This window comes from Gracilinanus agilis, chromosome 1, assembly GCF_016433145.1.
Source record: "Gracilinanus agilis isolate LMUSP501 chromosome 1, AgileGrace, whole genome shotgun sequence".
NCBI lineage: Eukaryota > Metazoa > Chordata > Mammalia > Didelphimorphia > Didelphidae > Gracilinanus > Gracilinanus agilis.
Genome location: NC_058130.1, coordinates 52,826,045 through 52,841,984, shown reverse-complemented (window position 1 = coordinate 52,841,984; position 15,940 = coordinate 52,826,045). Strand labels below are relative to the sequence as shown.

Here is a 15,940-nt window from a genome sequence, read left to right as displayed (position 1 = left end):
CCTCCCTCCCTCTCTCTCTCCCTCTCCCTCTCCCTCTCCCTCTCTCTCCTTTTCTCCCCATCTTTCTCTCCTTTTCTCTCTCTCTCCCTCTTCTCCTGTCTTTCTCTTTCTATCTCTCTTCCTTTCCTCTTTCTTCTTGTTTCCTCCCCACCATCCCAACTCCACTCACCTCTTTTCTTTCCTCTCCTCTTTTCTCTCATCTCCTCTTCCTTTCTTCTTCTCTGCCTGTGCCTCAGGCCTGCTGGAGGACACCCACAGGCATTGCTTAGCTTTAGCTAATGACCCTGAGGACTAAAGAATTCCTGGCCACATCTAACATTCATCCCCCTATTTAATGCAACCTTCTTTCTCAAAACACTCAAAAGCAGCATCCCCTTCCCTTCTAGCCTGCCCTTCTTGCCTAACAACCTCTTCAAAGTCACGTTATGACCTTCATAGAATGCAATAGCTTACATTTGCGCTTTCATATCCATGATCCAATCAGATACTCAAAAGGCATGAGGCAAGCCAGGATGCTCATCTTCAGGTTTGGAGAGTTTGGGTGATTTGCCAAGAATGACACAACAAATGAACAATATGGCCCCTAGAACCCTCTATGCTAAGCCCAGTGACCTTTCTACCAGAGGATGCTTTAGCCCTTAATATGCCACCGAAGTATAATGTAGAGCTTCCAAAATGCCTGGGGAAAGGGCCAAGGGATGGGCTTTCCCCTTGGCAGTCAGTCCCATCCCTACAGTCCCTCCTCCAGTGTCTGTGCCTCATGGCCAATGTGGAGTGAGTGTAACGTGAGTGCAGCACAGATTTTTCCCAGGGTCCCTGCCGTACTGTCCACTTTACATGGACATCCTGAGCCCTGAAAACAGCCTTGTATGGAAATAGCCATTTGCTGTTCAAGGTGAACGGTGGCCCTTTTTTGTCCCTGGACACATTCTTGGGGGACGGTAAACTAGCAGAAATATTTTCCTGGAAGCAGTGATTCCAGTCCAGTTGGATGTCACCGAATCAGATTTCTTGGGCGAAGGCCTGTCTGCATTTATTCCAAAGTCAAAATTACGGAGCACTTTTTATAGAAATGTCATTTGCTTATGTAAAGCATGTGTCCTAACTCTAGCTGCCAACAAAGCATCAACAATTTGAGGTTCTGCTGGTACTGCTTTAACGACAAGGGGAAAAATAATAATTATTATTAGCCCATGAATTGTCTGCAGATTAAATGTTTGACAACAGATTGTTCCTAGGAGAAAGTGAAACTTTCCCCCTTTTATAAAACAAAACAAAACACTGTCCTTTTAGCAAATTCCTTTTTTTTTTTTATAGTGCCAAGTAACACTAGGCTGATGCCTCCTTAAATTATGAAAAATGGAAGTTGGAGTGAATGAGGGTTTATTATGTTCACTTAACACTATTGTAGAATTCCCGTGGGTTAGCTGAGATGTTTGCAAGTTGTCTCCCCGTGACCCCCTGCCCCATGGCTCCTTTGCAGAGTACGGTTGAGATCAGATGGGGCTGCCATTCCCCGCCGCCGGAGTGGGGGTGACACACACAGCCCACCTCGGGGCCTGGGTCCAGGGATAGACACCCCACCTCGAGCAGCTGCCTGCCCCAGCAGCCCCCACAAAATCCCCCTCAACCGAGGCAGGATCGAGAGCCCTGAGAAGCGGAAGATGGCAACCTTCGGAAGCGCCGGCAGCATCAACTACCCGGACAAGAAGGCCCTCTCCGATGGGCACCCGCTGAGGTCGACCTGCGGCTCCACGCGGCACAGCAGCCTCGGGGACCACAAATCTTTGGAGGCTGAAGCCCTGGCAGAAGTAAGGAGATAGCTGCAGGGCTGACGGAGTGGGGTCCCTCCAGAAGGGCAGCAGGGGGAGGGAACAGGTGGAGCCATTGGCCAACACCTCCTGGCCCCTCATCTGGGACGAGAATTGGGCTTCTGCTGGGCCAGTAGCCATGAATGTCTCTTCCCTTCTTTTTTTATTCCATGAGCCTTCTCTTGAGTAGAGCCCCCCGGGGTTCCCTCTCCTGGGTTAAGGCATGGATGATTTTTATTAAAAAATACAAATATTCTCTGGAAAGGGTAACTGGTGGACTCTTGATCAACTAGTGACGTGGTAGCTCTTGCTAAAAAACAATAATAATAACAACTGGTGTTTATATAGCATTTCAAGGTTTGAAAAGCTCTCTATAAACATGTATATATGTAAAAATTTTTTCATTTGATCTTCCCAGGTAGTAGTACTATCATTATCCCCATTTTACAGATGAGAAAACAAGCTGAGAGAGTTTTAGGGTACAAGATCAATATCTAGTAAATATCTGAGGCAAGATTTAAACCCAGGTCTTCCTGACTCCAGGCCCTGAGTTCTAGCCACTATAGCATCAGATGCCTCTAGAGCAATTGCTAGTTTATCACTTGCTGGTTGAAAATGTCTGTGAGCTGATACATTTAAAAATAAGTTGGGGAAAAAAAAAAGAAAAAGAAAAAGAAAAAAAAAATAAGTTGGGTCTTTCTCAACCCTTACCTTTGCCCCAGAATCAATACTGTGTATTGGTTCCAAGACAGAAAAATAGTAAGGGCTGGGCAATGAGTGTTAAGTGACTTTCCTAGGGTCGCATAGCTAAAAAGTGTCTGAGATCAGATTTGAACCCAGAAATGCCTGTTTCTAGGCCTGGCTCTCTATCCAATGAGCCACCTAGCTGTACCCTAAAAATAAGTCTTAATAAAGATCAGTATAGATTGCTAGTGAGGGAAATTAATGATCAATCAACGAGTATTTTATTAGACACATACTATGTGCAAGGCACTGTGTTAGGGCATGGGGATGCAAATAAAAAAATGAAATCATTGGTGCCTTAAGGGCACTCATATTCTATCAGGGGAGAGGACCCATGGATGTGACGTGGCTAAGTATATGTGTAAAATACATACAAATTTAGGCAAAACCATTTACCTCTGAGTAGGAGAATAAAAAAAGCTTCCTGTAGAAGGTGGTACTAACTTCAAGCTTTGGAGATGATTCATTTATCAGAAGCCAGTGCACCAAAGAGGCTGAGGTAAGGAAGGAGTGAGTGCATTATGGACATCTCCTGGCCCATGGCCTGTTGGGAGATGGGACATGGTGTAGGAGGAATGCCCAGAAGGCTGTGACAGAAGCTCCCTTTTCTGGAGCCAGTTGCAGTTTGCAAAGTACTCTCTTCACAATAGATGAGCAAAGTAGGCAGCAAAAGGATTTTTTGCCCTGCTTTATGGATGTGGAAACTGAGGCAGATGACTCCCATAGGAAGAGAAAGAGCCAGGAAGGAAGCTTTCTTTCCAATTTCTTTTCCCACTTAAAGAAAGAGGAAAAGGGTCAATTATTAAAGTGATGGATCTGGAATCAGAAAAAATTGGATTCGAATCCTGCCTCTGCTACTCAATATGATCATGGGCAAGTTACTTAGTGCCCTCCAGAGCTCACCAAGACTAAGTTGCTGCTGGTGTGCATCAGTAGAGGGAGGCTCCATACAAGGAATTCCTTACTTTAATAAAATAATAGGTCTGTCCTCAAAACAAGCAGATTCCTCTGGATCATTGTTAGATTCGAAGAAGATAGTTTGCTTTTCAAACTTTAAAGTGCTCTGAAAATCTTAGTTCTGATCTTTTAGAGACTCATAGAATTTCATAGATCCCCAGAATGTTAGAACTGAGCAAGACTTTTAAGATTTTCACCTAATTTTCTCATTTTTACAGATGAGAAAACTGAGGCTTAGAGAGAGGATGCCACTTGTCTAAGTTCCCACCACCAGGCAGTGGCAGAGTGTGTGCTCAAAACCATGTCGTGACCCAATATCTAGAGCCTAGTCTTTGTGTGGGACTTTGTTATAACATGACACTCTTGTTGAGGAACTTTCTTTTGCAATGGGAAAGAAAAAATTTTAGGTACAAATTCAACTCCTCTCTGAATTAGAGGGGAAGGGAAAGCATAAGTATAGGAGGCAAAATCTACTCCCCCAAAATAGACAAGTATTTTATGAACTGGTGAATTGGCGGGTGGGGGAGATGCTATGGTCATTTATCAATGGTTGTGTAATTGTGAAGGAAATCTAGAGTATAGGCAGTCCAGAATAACAGATAATTTCTCCCCACAACAAAGAATAATAAATCCTACCGTTGACTTGGCTTTGGAATAGGCTTTTATATTCCTATTTGACTGTAACCATAACTGGTATTCTGGGAACTTGGAACATTTCAGACTAAAAAATGAAGCCCTGTCGTACAGTCCTGCTGTAGAATATGGAGAGCTATTGGCTTACCCATCAACTCTATTCCTCTCCCCAGCTGCTCTGTGCACCCTCATTCTGGAAAAAGACAGCATCACCTCTCAGACCAATGCATGGCACAAGCTTCAGCCAAGCTGCTCTTTCTCTTAAGCTTTCTGTCTTTCTGGCTCACACTTTCCTTGGGGGAGAGTGAGGGAGGTGATGAAATGTTTTCTAAAAGTTTTATCTTTCAGCTGGCCTACTACTGGCCTAGAATGAGCAAAGGAAGCAATGATGTCAACAGATGGCTTAATTAAGCAGAGAGCATAATGAGGTCAGGAAAATATGAAAAGCAAGATATATAAAAAACTGAAAATTGGATAGGAGCATGACTATCCTAGATGGTTGTCTCCTGAATCAATCTTTGAGCATTTACTAAGTACCTACTATGTTCCAGACACTGTGATAGGCTCCAGGAATATGAGGAAAGGCAAAAGACAGTCCCTGCCCTCAAGGAGCTCCCAGTCTAATGGGGGAGACAACAAGCAAACAACTACGTACAAACATGAGAGAGAGACAGAATAGATTGGAAATAACCAACAGAAGAAAGGCACTAAAATTAAGGAGAAGGCTTATTGAAGAAGGTAGGGTTTTAGCTGAGACTTGAAGGAAATCAGGGAAGTCAGGAGGTGGGGATGAGGTGGGAGCTCATTCTAGATATGGAGGACAACCAATGAAAACACCCAAGGCCAAGAGATGAAGTGTCTTGTTCATGGTACAGGAAAGTGGTCCAATGTCACTGGATTGAAGAATAGTTGGTGTGGAGTAAGATATACAAAGAGGGTCAGGTTATGAAGGACTTTAAACACCAAGTTAAGGATCTTCTATTTGATCCTGAAGGCAATAAGGAACCATTGGAGATTATTGGGAAGGGGAGCAGGGAGTGATTAAAATAAGATCAGACTTGTGCTTTAGAAAGATCAATTTAACAGCTGAGTAAAGGATGGAATAGGGTCAGGAGAGCCTTGAGGCAGGCAGGGTCCACACCAGGCTTGTGGCAGTACCAGAGGGGAGAAGGGAGTATGCACAGGAGATGTTGTAAAAGTAGAATCAATGGGACTGATCAACAGATTGGACAGGAGAGGTGAGAGAGGGCGAAGAGTCAACAATGACATCAAAGCTGAGGACCTGGGCATCTGAGAAGATTGAAGTAGGAAAATTGGGAAGTGAGAAGGGTTTGGAGAAAAGAAAACAAGTTTAGTTTTGAATGTGTTGAGTTTAAAGTGTCTGTGGGACATCCAGTTCAAGAGGTCCACTAGGCAGTTGGAGATACAAAACTAGTGGTTAGGAGAGATATGAGTGGTTTGATAATCATCAGCAGAGAGAAGATATCCATGAGAACTGATGAAATCACCAAGCATAGGTGGTGAGGAGAAGGCCCAGGACAGAACCTTGGGGGATATCCATGGATAGTGGGCATGCATGACCTGGATGAAGGTCCAACAAAGGAGACTGAGACAGGAGCAGGCTGTCTCAGTAGTAGGAGAAGAGAGAAGTGTCATGAAAATCTAGAGAGAAGAAAGTATCAAGAAGGTGATCTACAGTGATCAAGAAAGAAAGATTGAGAAAAGCCATTAGGTTTGGCAATTAAGAGATCATTAGTAACTTTAAAGGGCAGTTTCAGTTGAATGATGAGGTCAGGAGTCAGATGGTAGAGAATGAGAGGAAAGGAGATGGTGATATAGAGTATAGATAGCCTTCTTAAAGAGTTTAGTCACAAAAGGGAAAAAAGATACAGGATGGTATATACATGGAGAGATGGACCAAGTGAAGGAGTTTTTTTTTGTTTTTTTTTTTAAACCCTTACCTTCTGTCTTGGAGTCAATACTGTATATTGGCTCCAAGGCAGAAGAGTGGTAAGGGTAGGCAATGGGGGTCAAGTGACTTGCCCAGGGTCACATGGCTGGGAAGTGTCTGAGGCCAGATTTGAACCTAGGACCTCCCGTCTCCAGGCCTGGCTCTCAATCCACTGAGCTACCCAGCTGCCCCCCAAGTGAAGGTTTTTGAGGATAGAGGAGAAATAGATGTATTTGTAGGCAATAGGGAAGTATCCAAGTATCCAGTAAATATGGAGAGATTGAAGTAGGAAAATACATGGGACATCAATTGGAAAAGACAGAATAGAATGGGAGGAACTTGCCTTGCCAGAGACAAGGGCCACCTCTTCGTGTGAGGCAGGGATAGAGGAGGAGAGAGAAGGTATCTGAGAGATGTGAGATGAAGAAGGGGTATGATACCCATATTTCTCCCAAGGTTTATGCTTTTCTTTAAAATGCAGATATTTTCCAGAAGGGATATCACCGAGCCTTTGTCAACTATTAACATTTTAGTTTCAGTTAATTTGTCAAATTAGCACTAGTCATCTAGCAAGGCTCTGAAAACATGGGACTCAAGACAGGTAAGTTTTGTTTCAGCCAATTGGGTGAGGAAGGTTTGGAGGTTGGAGCCCTGCCTGGGGGGAGGAAGCTCTAGTGTGGTCCCAAAGTGAGAATTGTGGGCAGCCAGAGGAGACAATGCCAGCAGATGGCATCTGGCTAGTGGGGGCAAGACTAAAGGTAAGGGGGAAAAACAGGTTTGAGAAAGGGGGATGGAAGGACTCTACCACGGAAAACAAACTTTACTTACTGAACATTTTTCCCTAAAGTTAGGATCTAGCTAAGATTATTAAGAGTCATATAATTAGTAATTATAATATTATAATCATATAATCTCAGACTTGAAAGGGATATCTCAGGCCATCTAGTAAACACCATTTCTTACATACTGACAGTGTACTAAGTGCTGGAAGTGCAAATACAAGGAAAAAGACAGGCCCTTCCCTCTAGAGGCTTACATTCTAATGGAGGAAGAGAACATATTGTAGGGAACTGAAAAGGGGCTGGGGAGAGTGGGCACAGGTACCTGGGCAGCAATGTAGTAAAGAAAATCTAGAGAGCCGAGTGGAGCCTAGAGAGGGATGAAGCCACAACTGGCCTGAGAGTTTTCTTTTAGAATACTGAGAGCAACCAGTGAGACAAAGGAGGCTCAGAGGCAGAGATTCCTTCCAGAAGAAGTCCAGTTTCTGAGAAATCTTGTACTTATACCTGGGAAGTTAAGTGTTTAATTGATGTCCCAGAAGCAGTTATTTTCTGACTCAAGATGAGAAATGAAAACTTAAGAATATCTGTAGGGTTATCATTTGGACACATCCTCTCAGCTATCTAGTCATCTTTCTAAGACTCTTCAGTCTTAGGGGAAAGGAAGGCTTTCCTCATTTGAGAGTTTCCCTGGCCAATGAAGTTCCCAGATCCGTCCCTATTACTAGTCTGTCATGTAGGGAATAGACACGTTTTGAAAAGTTCCAGAGGGCAGGATTAGGGAGGCTGTGCAGGAGTCGTAGAAAGGGAGCTCTTGGTTCAATATATTTGATAACAAGGAAAGATGTCTCACAACAGAAAGATGCTGTGTTGTTAAGGAATTAAGTTCTCTGTCCCCAGAGGCCACAGGATCATAGACTTAAAGCTGGAAGGGTCCTTAGAGATGCTCAAACCAAGACTGGAAGACCCCTTGCCAGTTATGGTGTAGAGGAGTTCCATGCTTCTAGCCAGGTTGGTACTAGATAAAACTCTTCTTCTGCGGTGCTAAGAGTCAGAGAACCTAGAAACTAAAGCAATAGGCTCCGATAAAAGGGCTTGGGTCTCTGAAATCACAGTCTCACAAGAGGAGTCATCTCTTCCATTGGTCTAGAACTTTTCACTTTGGTATCCGTTTGATCCCCAAATATCAGGATTCTTATAAGGAAGGGTGTAGGCTAGTGGGGTGGGAAGAAGACCGCCCCCATTATAGATATGAGAAATCCGAAGCCCAGAGAGACCCCCTGTCCAGGGCCAACACAGCTTGGTAAGACCTCGGGAGTCTGGACACCCAGTCCTGTGCCCTTTTCACCACTCCATGCTGGCTCTTCCCTAGGGTTGGGGATGCTGATGGGTTTGCTTTCTTCCCTCGCTGTAGGACATCGAGAAGACCATGAGCACCGCCCTCCACGAGCTTCGAGAGCTTGAAAGACAAAACACCGTCAAGCAGGCTCCAGATGTGGTCCTGGACACTCTAGAGCCCATGAAGAACCCACCCCTGGGCTCCGTTAGCTCAGAACCTGCCAGCCCCTTGCACACCATCGTCATCCGAGACCCAGACGCCGCCATGCGCCGCAGCAGCAGCTCCACCACCGAGATGATGACGACGTTCAAGCCCGCGCTGTCGGCTCGGCTGGCCGGTGCCCAGCTCCGCCCCCCGCCCATGCGGCCCATCCGCCCCGTCGTCCAGCACCGATCCAGCAGCAGCAGCAGCTCGGGAATGGGCAGCCCCGCGGTGACCCCCACCGAAAAGATGTTCCCCAACAGCTCCACCGACAAGTCGGGGACCATGTAGTGCCGGAACGCTGCCGCAACCGAGTTGTCGCCTCCAGGGCAGCCCCCGGGGCGGGGATGTCTTTTGGTATCGGGAGAAGAAAAATGGTCCAAAGACGGCTTAAGCAGGGAAGGTGTGCGGAGCGTTAAGGTGGAGGGTGTTGGTCGCCATCTGTATTTATCTATTTGCAGAAACGGATAGACATAGAGTGTGTGTATATACGCATCGGCTGTGTACATACACCGGAGTCACCTGAACAGAAGCTTTTCCTAAGATTTCGGCAAAGTGTAAAAAGGCTTTCTCTGCATATTGTCACTGGAAATTATTCTATATATATATAGATATGTACGTATGTGTCTGTGGGTGTGTATATATATATACATATTTATGCATCTATATACATATACTATATGTGTAAACACACATACCAAGTGTATAAAGCATCATGTTCCTTTTTATGAAAATTAGATTTACCTCAGACCTGTGCCACTAAACATCTCCCGTAGAGTGGTTGGGTTGGATTCATGGGGCCTCTCGGGGAGATCTGGGGGAGATCCGGGGGGCACGCAGCAACTGTGCATGAAGCAATAGAAAAAGAGAACCTTTGGAGGTTTCCCTTCCGTGGAAATGGGCATCTCGAGAGACTGCGGTGTCCCTTCTGGAACCGTCTAGCTCAGAAAGGAGACAGCAACACCACCGGCACGCGGGCTATGCTCTATCCTTGTTTCCAGCCTCGAAAGACTCCCGGTAATCCCCAAGAGGGAGAAGGGTCAGCCATCTGCCGTGAAGGTATACTAGAGATGGACAATAAGAACCTGCCACCCACCCCCAACCACCAAACCCTTGTATTTGTGTGTAGAAAAAGGGGATTATAAATTACCTAAGCCGAAACGTAGCACAGTGTTGTATGTGTTTAAAAAAAAAAAAGGAAAAAAAAAAAAAGAGAATACAGTGGTGTTGAATACTTCCAGACCCAACAGAGCAGTAGTAATAAACCGATAGATGTAACTATAGTGGTTTAACTTAGACTGTTTGGGAAATCCTTAATTTGCCTTTTTCTCTTTTTTACTAATTATCACCGTGTCAAATTGGGACTAAACAGGCAAGGAGGCTTTGGTTTCCATTGGTTTATTTCAAGTTGCACAGTAATTCCCGAGAGTCTCCCTTGGGTTGGGGTCCTCCCTCTTGCATGAAACGCATGAGCCATATTTGACCAGATCAGACAGGAAGCCAGTCTGATGGGGTAAGAGTTTGCACTTTCTATACTGTGTAATACAGCTGGTAGAGTTTATGCAAATGAAATTGCTTTCTTCTTTTCCTCCTTTGGGGAGGGGAAAATGTACTGATGGAAGTGGGATGCATGATTTCTTAGTGTACGATGATGATCGGTCTTCTCTCTCCTGACTGGGTTCAGGACCCCTCTGTGTTTCTTTTAGTTGATTTTCTTTTCTCTTCTGGTCTCTTGAATCCATTTCCCCAGGGATGTGCCAAAAGCCACAGGGTCCTGGAGCCCTGGTGAACCCAGTTTGAATCTGAGCCTTCTTACTTTGCTCTTGAATATCCACCCAGGAGAACTCTCTGCTCACCTTCTCCAGCTCTTTATTTACCTGTACTTCCCTAAGTCTCTGGGTATTTTATTTCCCCCTCAGGGAAGTTTTGCTCCAACACCAGCTGGGTATGAACAATCCCCTGGAAACCTGCATGCTGGGATTAAAAGGGTGGATGGTGGTAGAGTTTTGTTGCCAGCCTCCTCATCTTGCATCAATAATAGTATATGTTGCTTGCAAGGCTCTCTAGATGCATCAGAGGGAATTCTTGCCTCCGTCCTTCTGGCTCCACAGGAACATTTCCTTCAAAGATCCCTGGAACTCTTCCCATTAGTGATTCATTCCTTTAGCTTAAGCATTGACCTATGTGCCCTTTGAAAAATATAAGAGTATTCCCTCCCCACATGAAGCATGTCCTATGAAGTCCTCAGGTCTTAGTGTTAATGAATGGGATGTTTTCCTGTCTGATAGCAAGAGCCAGGATGCATGAAGACATCAGGTGCCTGAAGAGGGAAAGGGTTCTGAATGCTGCAAAAAAGGGGGAAAGTGGGCACATGGGGGGGGGGGAACCAAAGACAAGTTTCACAGCCATCACAATTTTGCCTCAGGCCAGCCCTGGTTTTGTGATTTGGAAATCTTCATTATAAAAGGAGGTCCAAGATCACCTGGCTCAAACCCCTGCTGGATCGTTATTATCCCATTTTGGAGTTTGGGTAGCTGAGGTGAAGAGAGCGACCTTGTCCAAGGACACAAGGCTGCTAAGCGACAGAGTGGGACTAAACCTAGATCACTTACCTCCCAGTGTAGCACTCTGTCCACTATACCATAAGATCTCTGTAGTAAGTACCCTAGTGATCACTTTTTTTTAAATTCCTATAAGAGAAAATTGTCCATCTAAAAAATTAGAGAGGAGTGGCAAATTTTGGCCACTTATTTGCAATCCTATTGTATTGTCTAGGGACAAAAGTCTTCTTCCCATCCACTGAAGAGCCACAGATCCAAATTCAGTACTCATGCCATTTTGACCAAGTGATCCCGTACCACAGAGACAACCAATTACAAAAGGAAACATTCTACCCATCCACCAGGGCGATTATTTCCCCACTCTCCAAATTTGCCAGTTATGTTTCCCCCGAAACATGGAATTTCTCATTGGCTTGGGCTCTGGTGTAGATAAAGACTTAGTCATCTTCTTTTCAGCGCCCCATTTTCTCCCTATGGAATTATTTCATGCTTTCTTGCTCAGGAAAAGTCTCCCACCTGGGCAGAAAGAAGTCCCGGAGCTATCTTTCCCCCAGTGTGAATGCTGACCTGCTGGGTGGAAGAAAATGGAAGAAAAATTCATCATGATCTTTTGCTATTGCTTTCTCTCTTGACAGCCAGGACCCATGCATGTTTCACAACACGTATCTTCCCAACCCTTGCCTGTTCTAGTCTGATCGATATTGTTGTATTTGTTGAAATGCTAGAAAAGTAACTATTGAAATGTAAACTGTATTTAAAAAAAGGCTAAAAGTTAATGGTAGCCAGTGCCACTCACCAAATCTTTGCACTTAGTATATAGATCAATATAAAAACAACCCCCCCAACCTAATCTTTCATTGTACAGTGTGTGTGTGTGTGTGTGTGTGTGTGTGTGTGTGAGGGGGGAAATGTAGTTAGTAGTAGTCCTCAGTATAATCCATTTTAAAAGGGGAAGTGGTGTTTACACACTTGTTCATTAGTATTGTTGAAAACTGTGATGATCTCAACTAGTTCTCTGGCTTTCTGGAGTTTTTTGTTCTGTTTGTTTCACCTTAGTTGAACTCTTGAGGCCAAAGCCTTTTTGTCTTTCTGGGGGGGGGCAGGTGCTCAGTCTGTTCTAAAGATGAACCAGTGAGACATTCATTTAAAACTGACCAAAGATATGATTTCTGGTCCAGTTTCCCTTGTTGTCCTGGAGAGAGGACCATCATTTGCCAATCTTTCTCGGGGACTTGAGATCTAACCGTGCTTCCCACCCCGACCCCCTTTTTTTTTTTTCCTTTTCCTCTTTAGTAACTGTGGGTCTCTATGAAATTCTTGCCTTTTCTTGTTTTCAGTGCGAATGTTTTCTCACCTTTAAGCGCCTTTAGAAAATCCCAGAACACAAGATTGGCATGAATCCTGAGCATGGGGAGTGAATGCCACCCAATTTCTTTCCTTTCATACCATTGGGCTCAATTCCCAAGGGAGGAGGGGACCTTTTAATCAAGAAATGGAGCAGTAGGGGCTGGGGGAAAAGATGAGCCACTTATCTGATAAAAAGGCAAGAAGATGAGCTAGAAAGTGTTCAAAGGAGGTCAGCTAAGATGGTGACAGACTTTTGAGTCTGTGCCACATGAGGATTGGCTGTAGGAAATAGAGATTAAACATCCTGGAGAAGAGAAAAGTTGAAGTTGGACTGGAGGGGGAAGACACACGATATCTGTTTTTTGAAGTACTTTGAGGAGGGCGGTCATGAGGAAGAAGGATTAGATTTACCCTTTTCTGCCTCACAGAGCTGAACTAGGAACATTTGATGGAAATGGTAGGAGGGGTTGGGGGGGGGAAGCAAATTCCAACTCCCTGAAAGCAAAAACTTCTCCCAATGAGAATCGTCCAAGAGTAGAACGGGCTGCCTCCAGAGGATGCTGGCCTCCCTTCCTCGGAGGTCTTTCAGCAAAGACAGTAGGAACACCTGTTGGACCTGACACAAAGGGAATTATTTTTCAGCTTGGGGTTGACCTATGTGGCTATCTGGTCCCTTCCTCCTCTGAAATATTGGATTCTTGGATAGGAAGTGAGGGGACAGCTAGATAAACAGTTACCAAGCATCTTTCTCAAAATATGAAACATAAAGGGCGATGCAGGCTGCCAGAAGGCTCATTCATAACTGGGACTTTTCTATTAGAGCTACTTGGACTGGCTGCTTGGCTGGTTTTCTTGGGTTGCCTTGTTGGGTTTTCTCATTCTTTTAAGCATGAATGTGGAGGCCTTCCTACTACGTGGTAGTATGTTGGCCCTTAAAGCGCAGGACCTGGCCAAAGGACAGACCCCAAGACAAATGTCACAGTTCTCTTCCCCAGTCTTTTGAATCCTAATCTTTTCACTCATTCACACTCATTCACTCTTCCCAAAAAAGGAACAATAATAATAACTCATTTACTTAGCACTTTAAGGTTCATGAAGCTCTTCCCTCGGAACAGCCCTGTGTGGCAGACAGAACGAGTATTTTTTATCTTTTTTTTTGTCGATGAGGAGATCTCTGTTTAGAAGGGTGAGGTGACTTAGCCGGAGCCACATTAAGTGTCAGAGTTCGTGCCTCCCAGGCTGTTCTTTTAGGCTGCCTCACGAGTATGCGCTGAGAAGCCCAGAAGGGTCCCAGACCTAAATAGGGTGATGTGGATGGGGAGGGGGGCAGGAAGGAGGGGAGAGACAGCGGGGAATTGGGAGGAGGAGGAGTTGTTGATGAGATGATTTTCTGCTGTGCAGACAAATTCAGACATCTTAAGCCTGGGTTCCCATTTCAGACATCTACTTCTCCTGGGTGGTCTGGGTTTTCCATCTTCAGAGTGACCAGCAGAATTCCCACCCGGGTCAAGGCTTCACCCAGATGGCAGGCATGGGCAGGAAAGAGTGGCCTTCCTGTAGCCTCTGGGTCTTGCAGTGTTCCCCTCTTCCAGGCTTCCTGAGGTTGCTCTTTCCAGAGCTAGGCAGACCACCCTCTGGTGCTGGCTTGGCAGCTCTTGCCAACTCCCCTCCCCATATCGGCCGAATCCTCTTTCCCTTTGGACTCTTCCGTGCCAGCCGCCTCCAACGTGACTGTTCTCTGTAACCCAGACTTTAGTGCACTTTCCTTTACTAGACAGAAAGTATGTCCTAGATAGAGATTCTTTTGTACATTTTGGACTCTATTATCTCCTAGCAGTGTGACAGTTTACATGGTTTAGCAGTAGAGATGATTTTGATCACTTTCCAGTGGCTGGCATTTCTCGTCTTCCCCTCCATCCCCTTCTAATCCCCGCATCTCACTGTATACAAGCCCACCCACCCCCCGAAACTGCGCTCTCCCCTGCCCCCTCGATGATCGTCATTGTTCCTCTGGATATCGTTTCTGTATGATATGACCAAATGTCCTTCACTTAGACTGTCTGTTTGGATCCTCTGTCCCTCCCACACACTGATGGTGCCCTGTAGACCAAGCCGCTGGTTTGACGTGGAGCTGTCCTGTGAAATAAAAACAGCATAACTTTCTCAGACTGGCTGCCGATGCTTTCTGCGAGTGCCCAAGCAGGCATTTGCTTGGTGGGGTGGGCTATTTGGGAGTGACACTCTCCTCTTTACCAACATGGCTCTGCTTCCTGGATGAGGGAAGGGGGTGGGAGGGAGATGGTCTTGCTGTCCCTGGCTTTGGTCTTGAGTAGCTTTGCTTAATTGGCCAACCCATCGACAAGCATTTATTAATAATCTACCATGTTTCAGGCACTGTGCTAAATGTTGGGGATACAAAGTCAAAAGTCCCTTGAGAAGGGATACAAAGACAAAAGACCTTGAGGATCATTTTACCAGGGGATCACAGGGGAGTAAATAAGCAGGACACATGCAAAAACAAGTCTGGAGTTGTTTGGGGGACACCGATCATTTGGGGGGGGGTTGGGAAGGGCCTTTTGAGAGAAGGAGCTCTTGATTGAGCCAAGATGGGAGATAGGGTTCCCTAGAGGAAGACGATTCCAAGCATCTTCTGAAGACCGTTTTCTAACATGAATCAAAGTAAATGATGTAGGGTAAGAGGGAAACATCATCAGAAATCTCAGGATGTGTTTAGGTCACATGATTATAATCATTAGCAATTTGATTCAATTAAAAAACAAAACAAAACAGGTAAGAGCCTGCTCTGTGCAAGATACTGTACTAGAAGATGGGGATACAAAAAGTGAATCAGCTCCTGCCCTCCTTCAAGTTTATATTCTACCAAGATATTACCACCTATCCATAAATCAATAAGTGAAAGATATATGCAGAATAATGCAAAGTAATTTCAGGAGGTGGAGTGCTAAGAAATGGGGGAAGGGGCAGGGGATAAGATTGCTTCATGTACAAGGGGACACTTGAACTAGACTTGGAAAAAAAAACCAAAGATGCAAAGAGGCAGAGGTCAAGGGAGGTGCATTTTCTCTAACAAGAGGGACTCCTTGTGCAAACACACAAATGTAGGACATAGAATGCCATCTATATTTTGCTTAATCATTTTTCACTCTCCTTGACCCCATTTGGGGTTTTCTTGGCAAAAATCCTAGAGTGGTTTGCTATTCTTTCACCAGCTCATTTTATAGATGAGGAAACTGAGGCAAATAGGGCTAAGGGACTTACCAGGGGCTTAAGTAAAGTAACAAAAGTCATTTACCCAGCTAATAAGTGTCTGAGGCTAGATTTGAACTCAGATCTTCCTGACTCCAGGCCTTGCATTCTATGCACTGTGTCTCTTGCCTACCCATACAATCTATAAGGTAGAGGCCAGTCTCACTGAAATGGAAGGTTCCTGAGGGAAAGTAATATGAGGCTGGAAAAGTGGGTAGGAGTCATGGTGAAGGGTTTTAAATGCCACACTGAGGATATTGTATTCTTAGTAGCAATAGGGAATTACAAAAGATTTTTAAGTGAAAAGGAGGTGATAGAATTGTGGTTTGGGAATATCAATTTGGCATCCA

General features: G+C 44.9%; 1 protein-coding gene across 2 annotated transcripts in view; it reads left to right on the top strand.

The window, feature by feature from the left end:
• The window catches only part of SRGAP3 (SLIT-ROBO Rho GTPase activating protein 3), a 288,364-nt gene extending 278,788 nt beyond the window's left edge, over nt 1–9,576 (top strand). For both annotated transcript variants that reach the window (XM_044663395.1, XM_044663310.1), the window contains exons 21-22: nt 1,484–1,811; nt 8,290–9,576. In XM_044663395.1, coding sequence (XP_044519330.1) covers nt 1,484–1,811; nt 8,290–8,706 — 745 coding nt within the window. In that variant the 3' untranslated portion in view covers nt 8,707–9,576. The remainder of the gene's footprint in view (nt 1–1,483; nt 1,812–8,289) is intronic.
• Nucleotides 9,577–15,940: the final 6,364 nt, after the last annotated feature.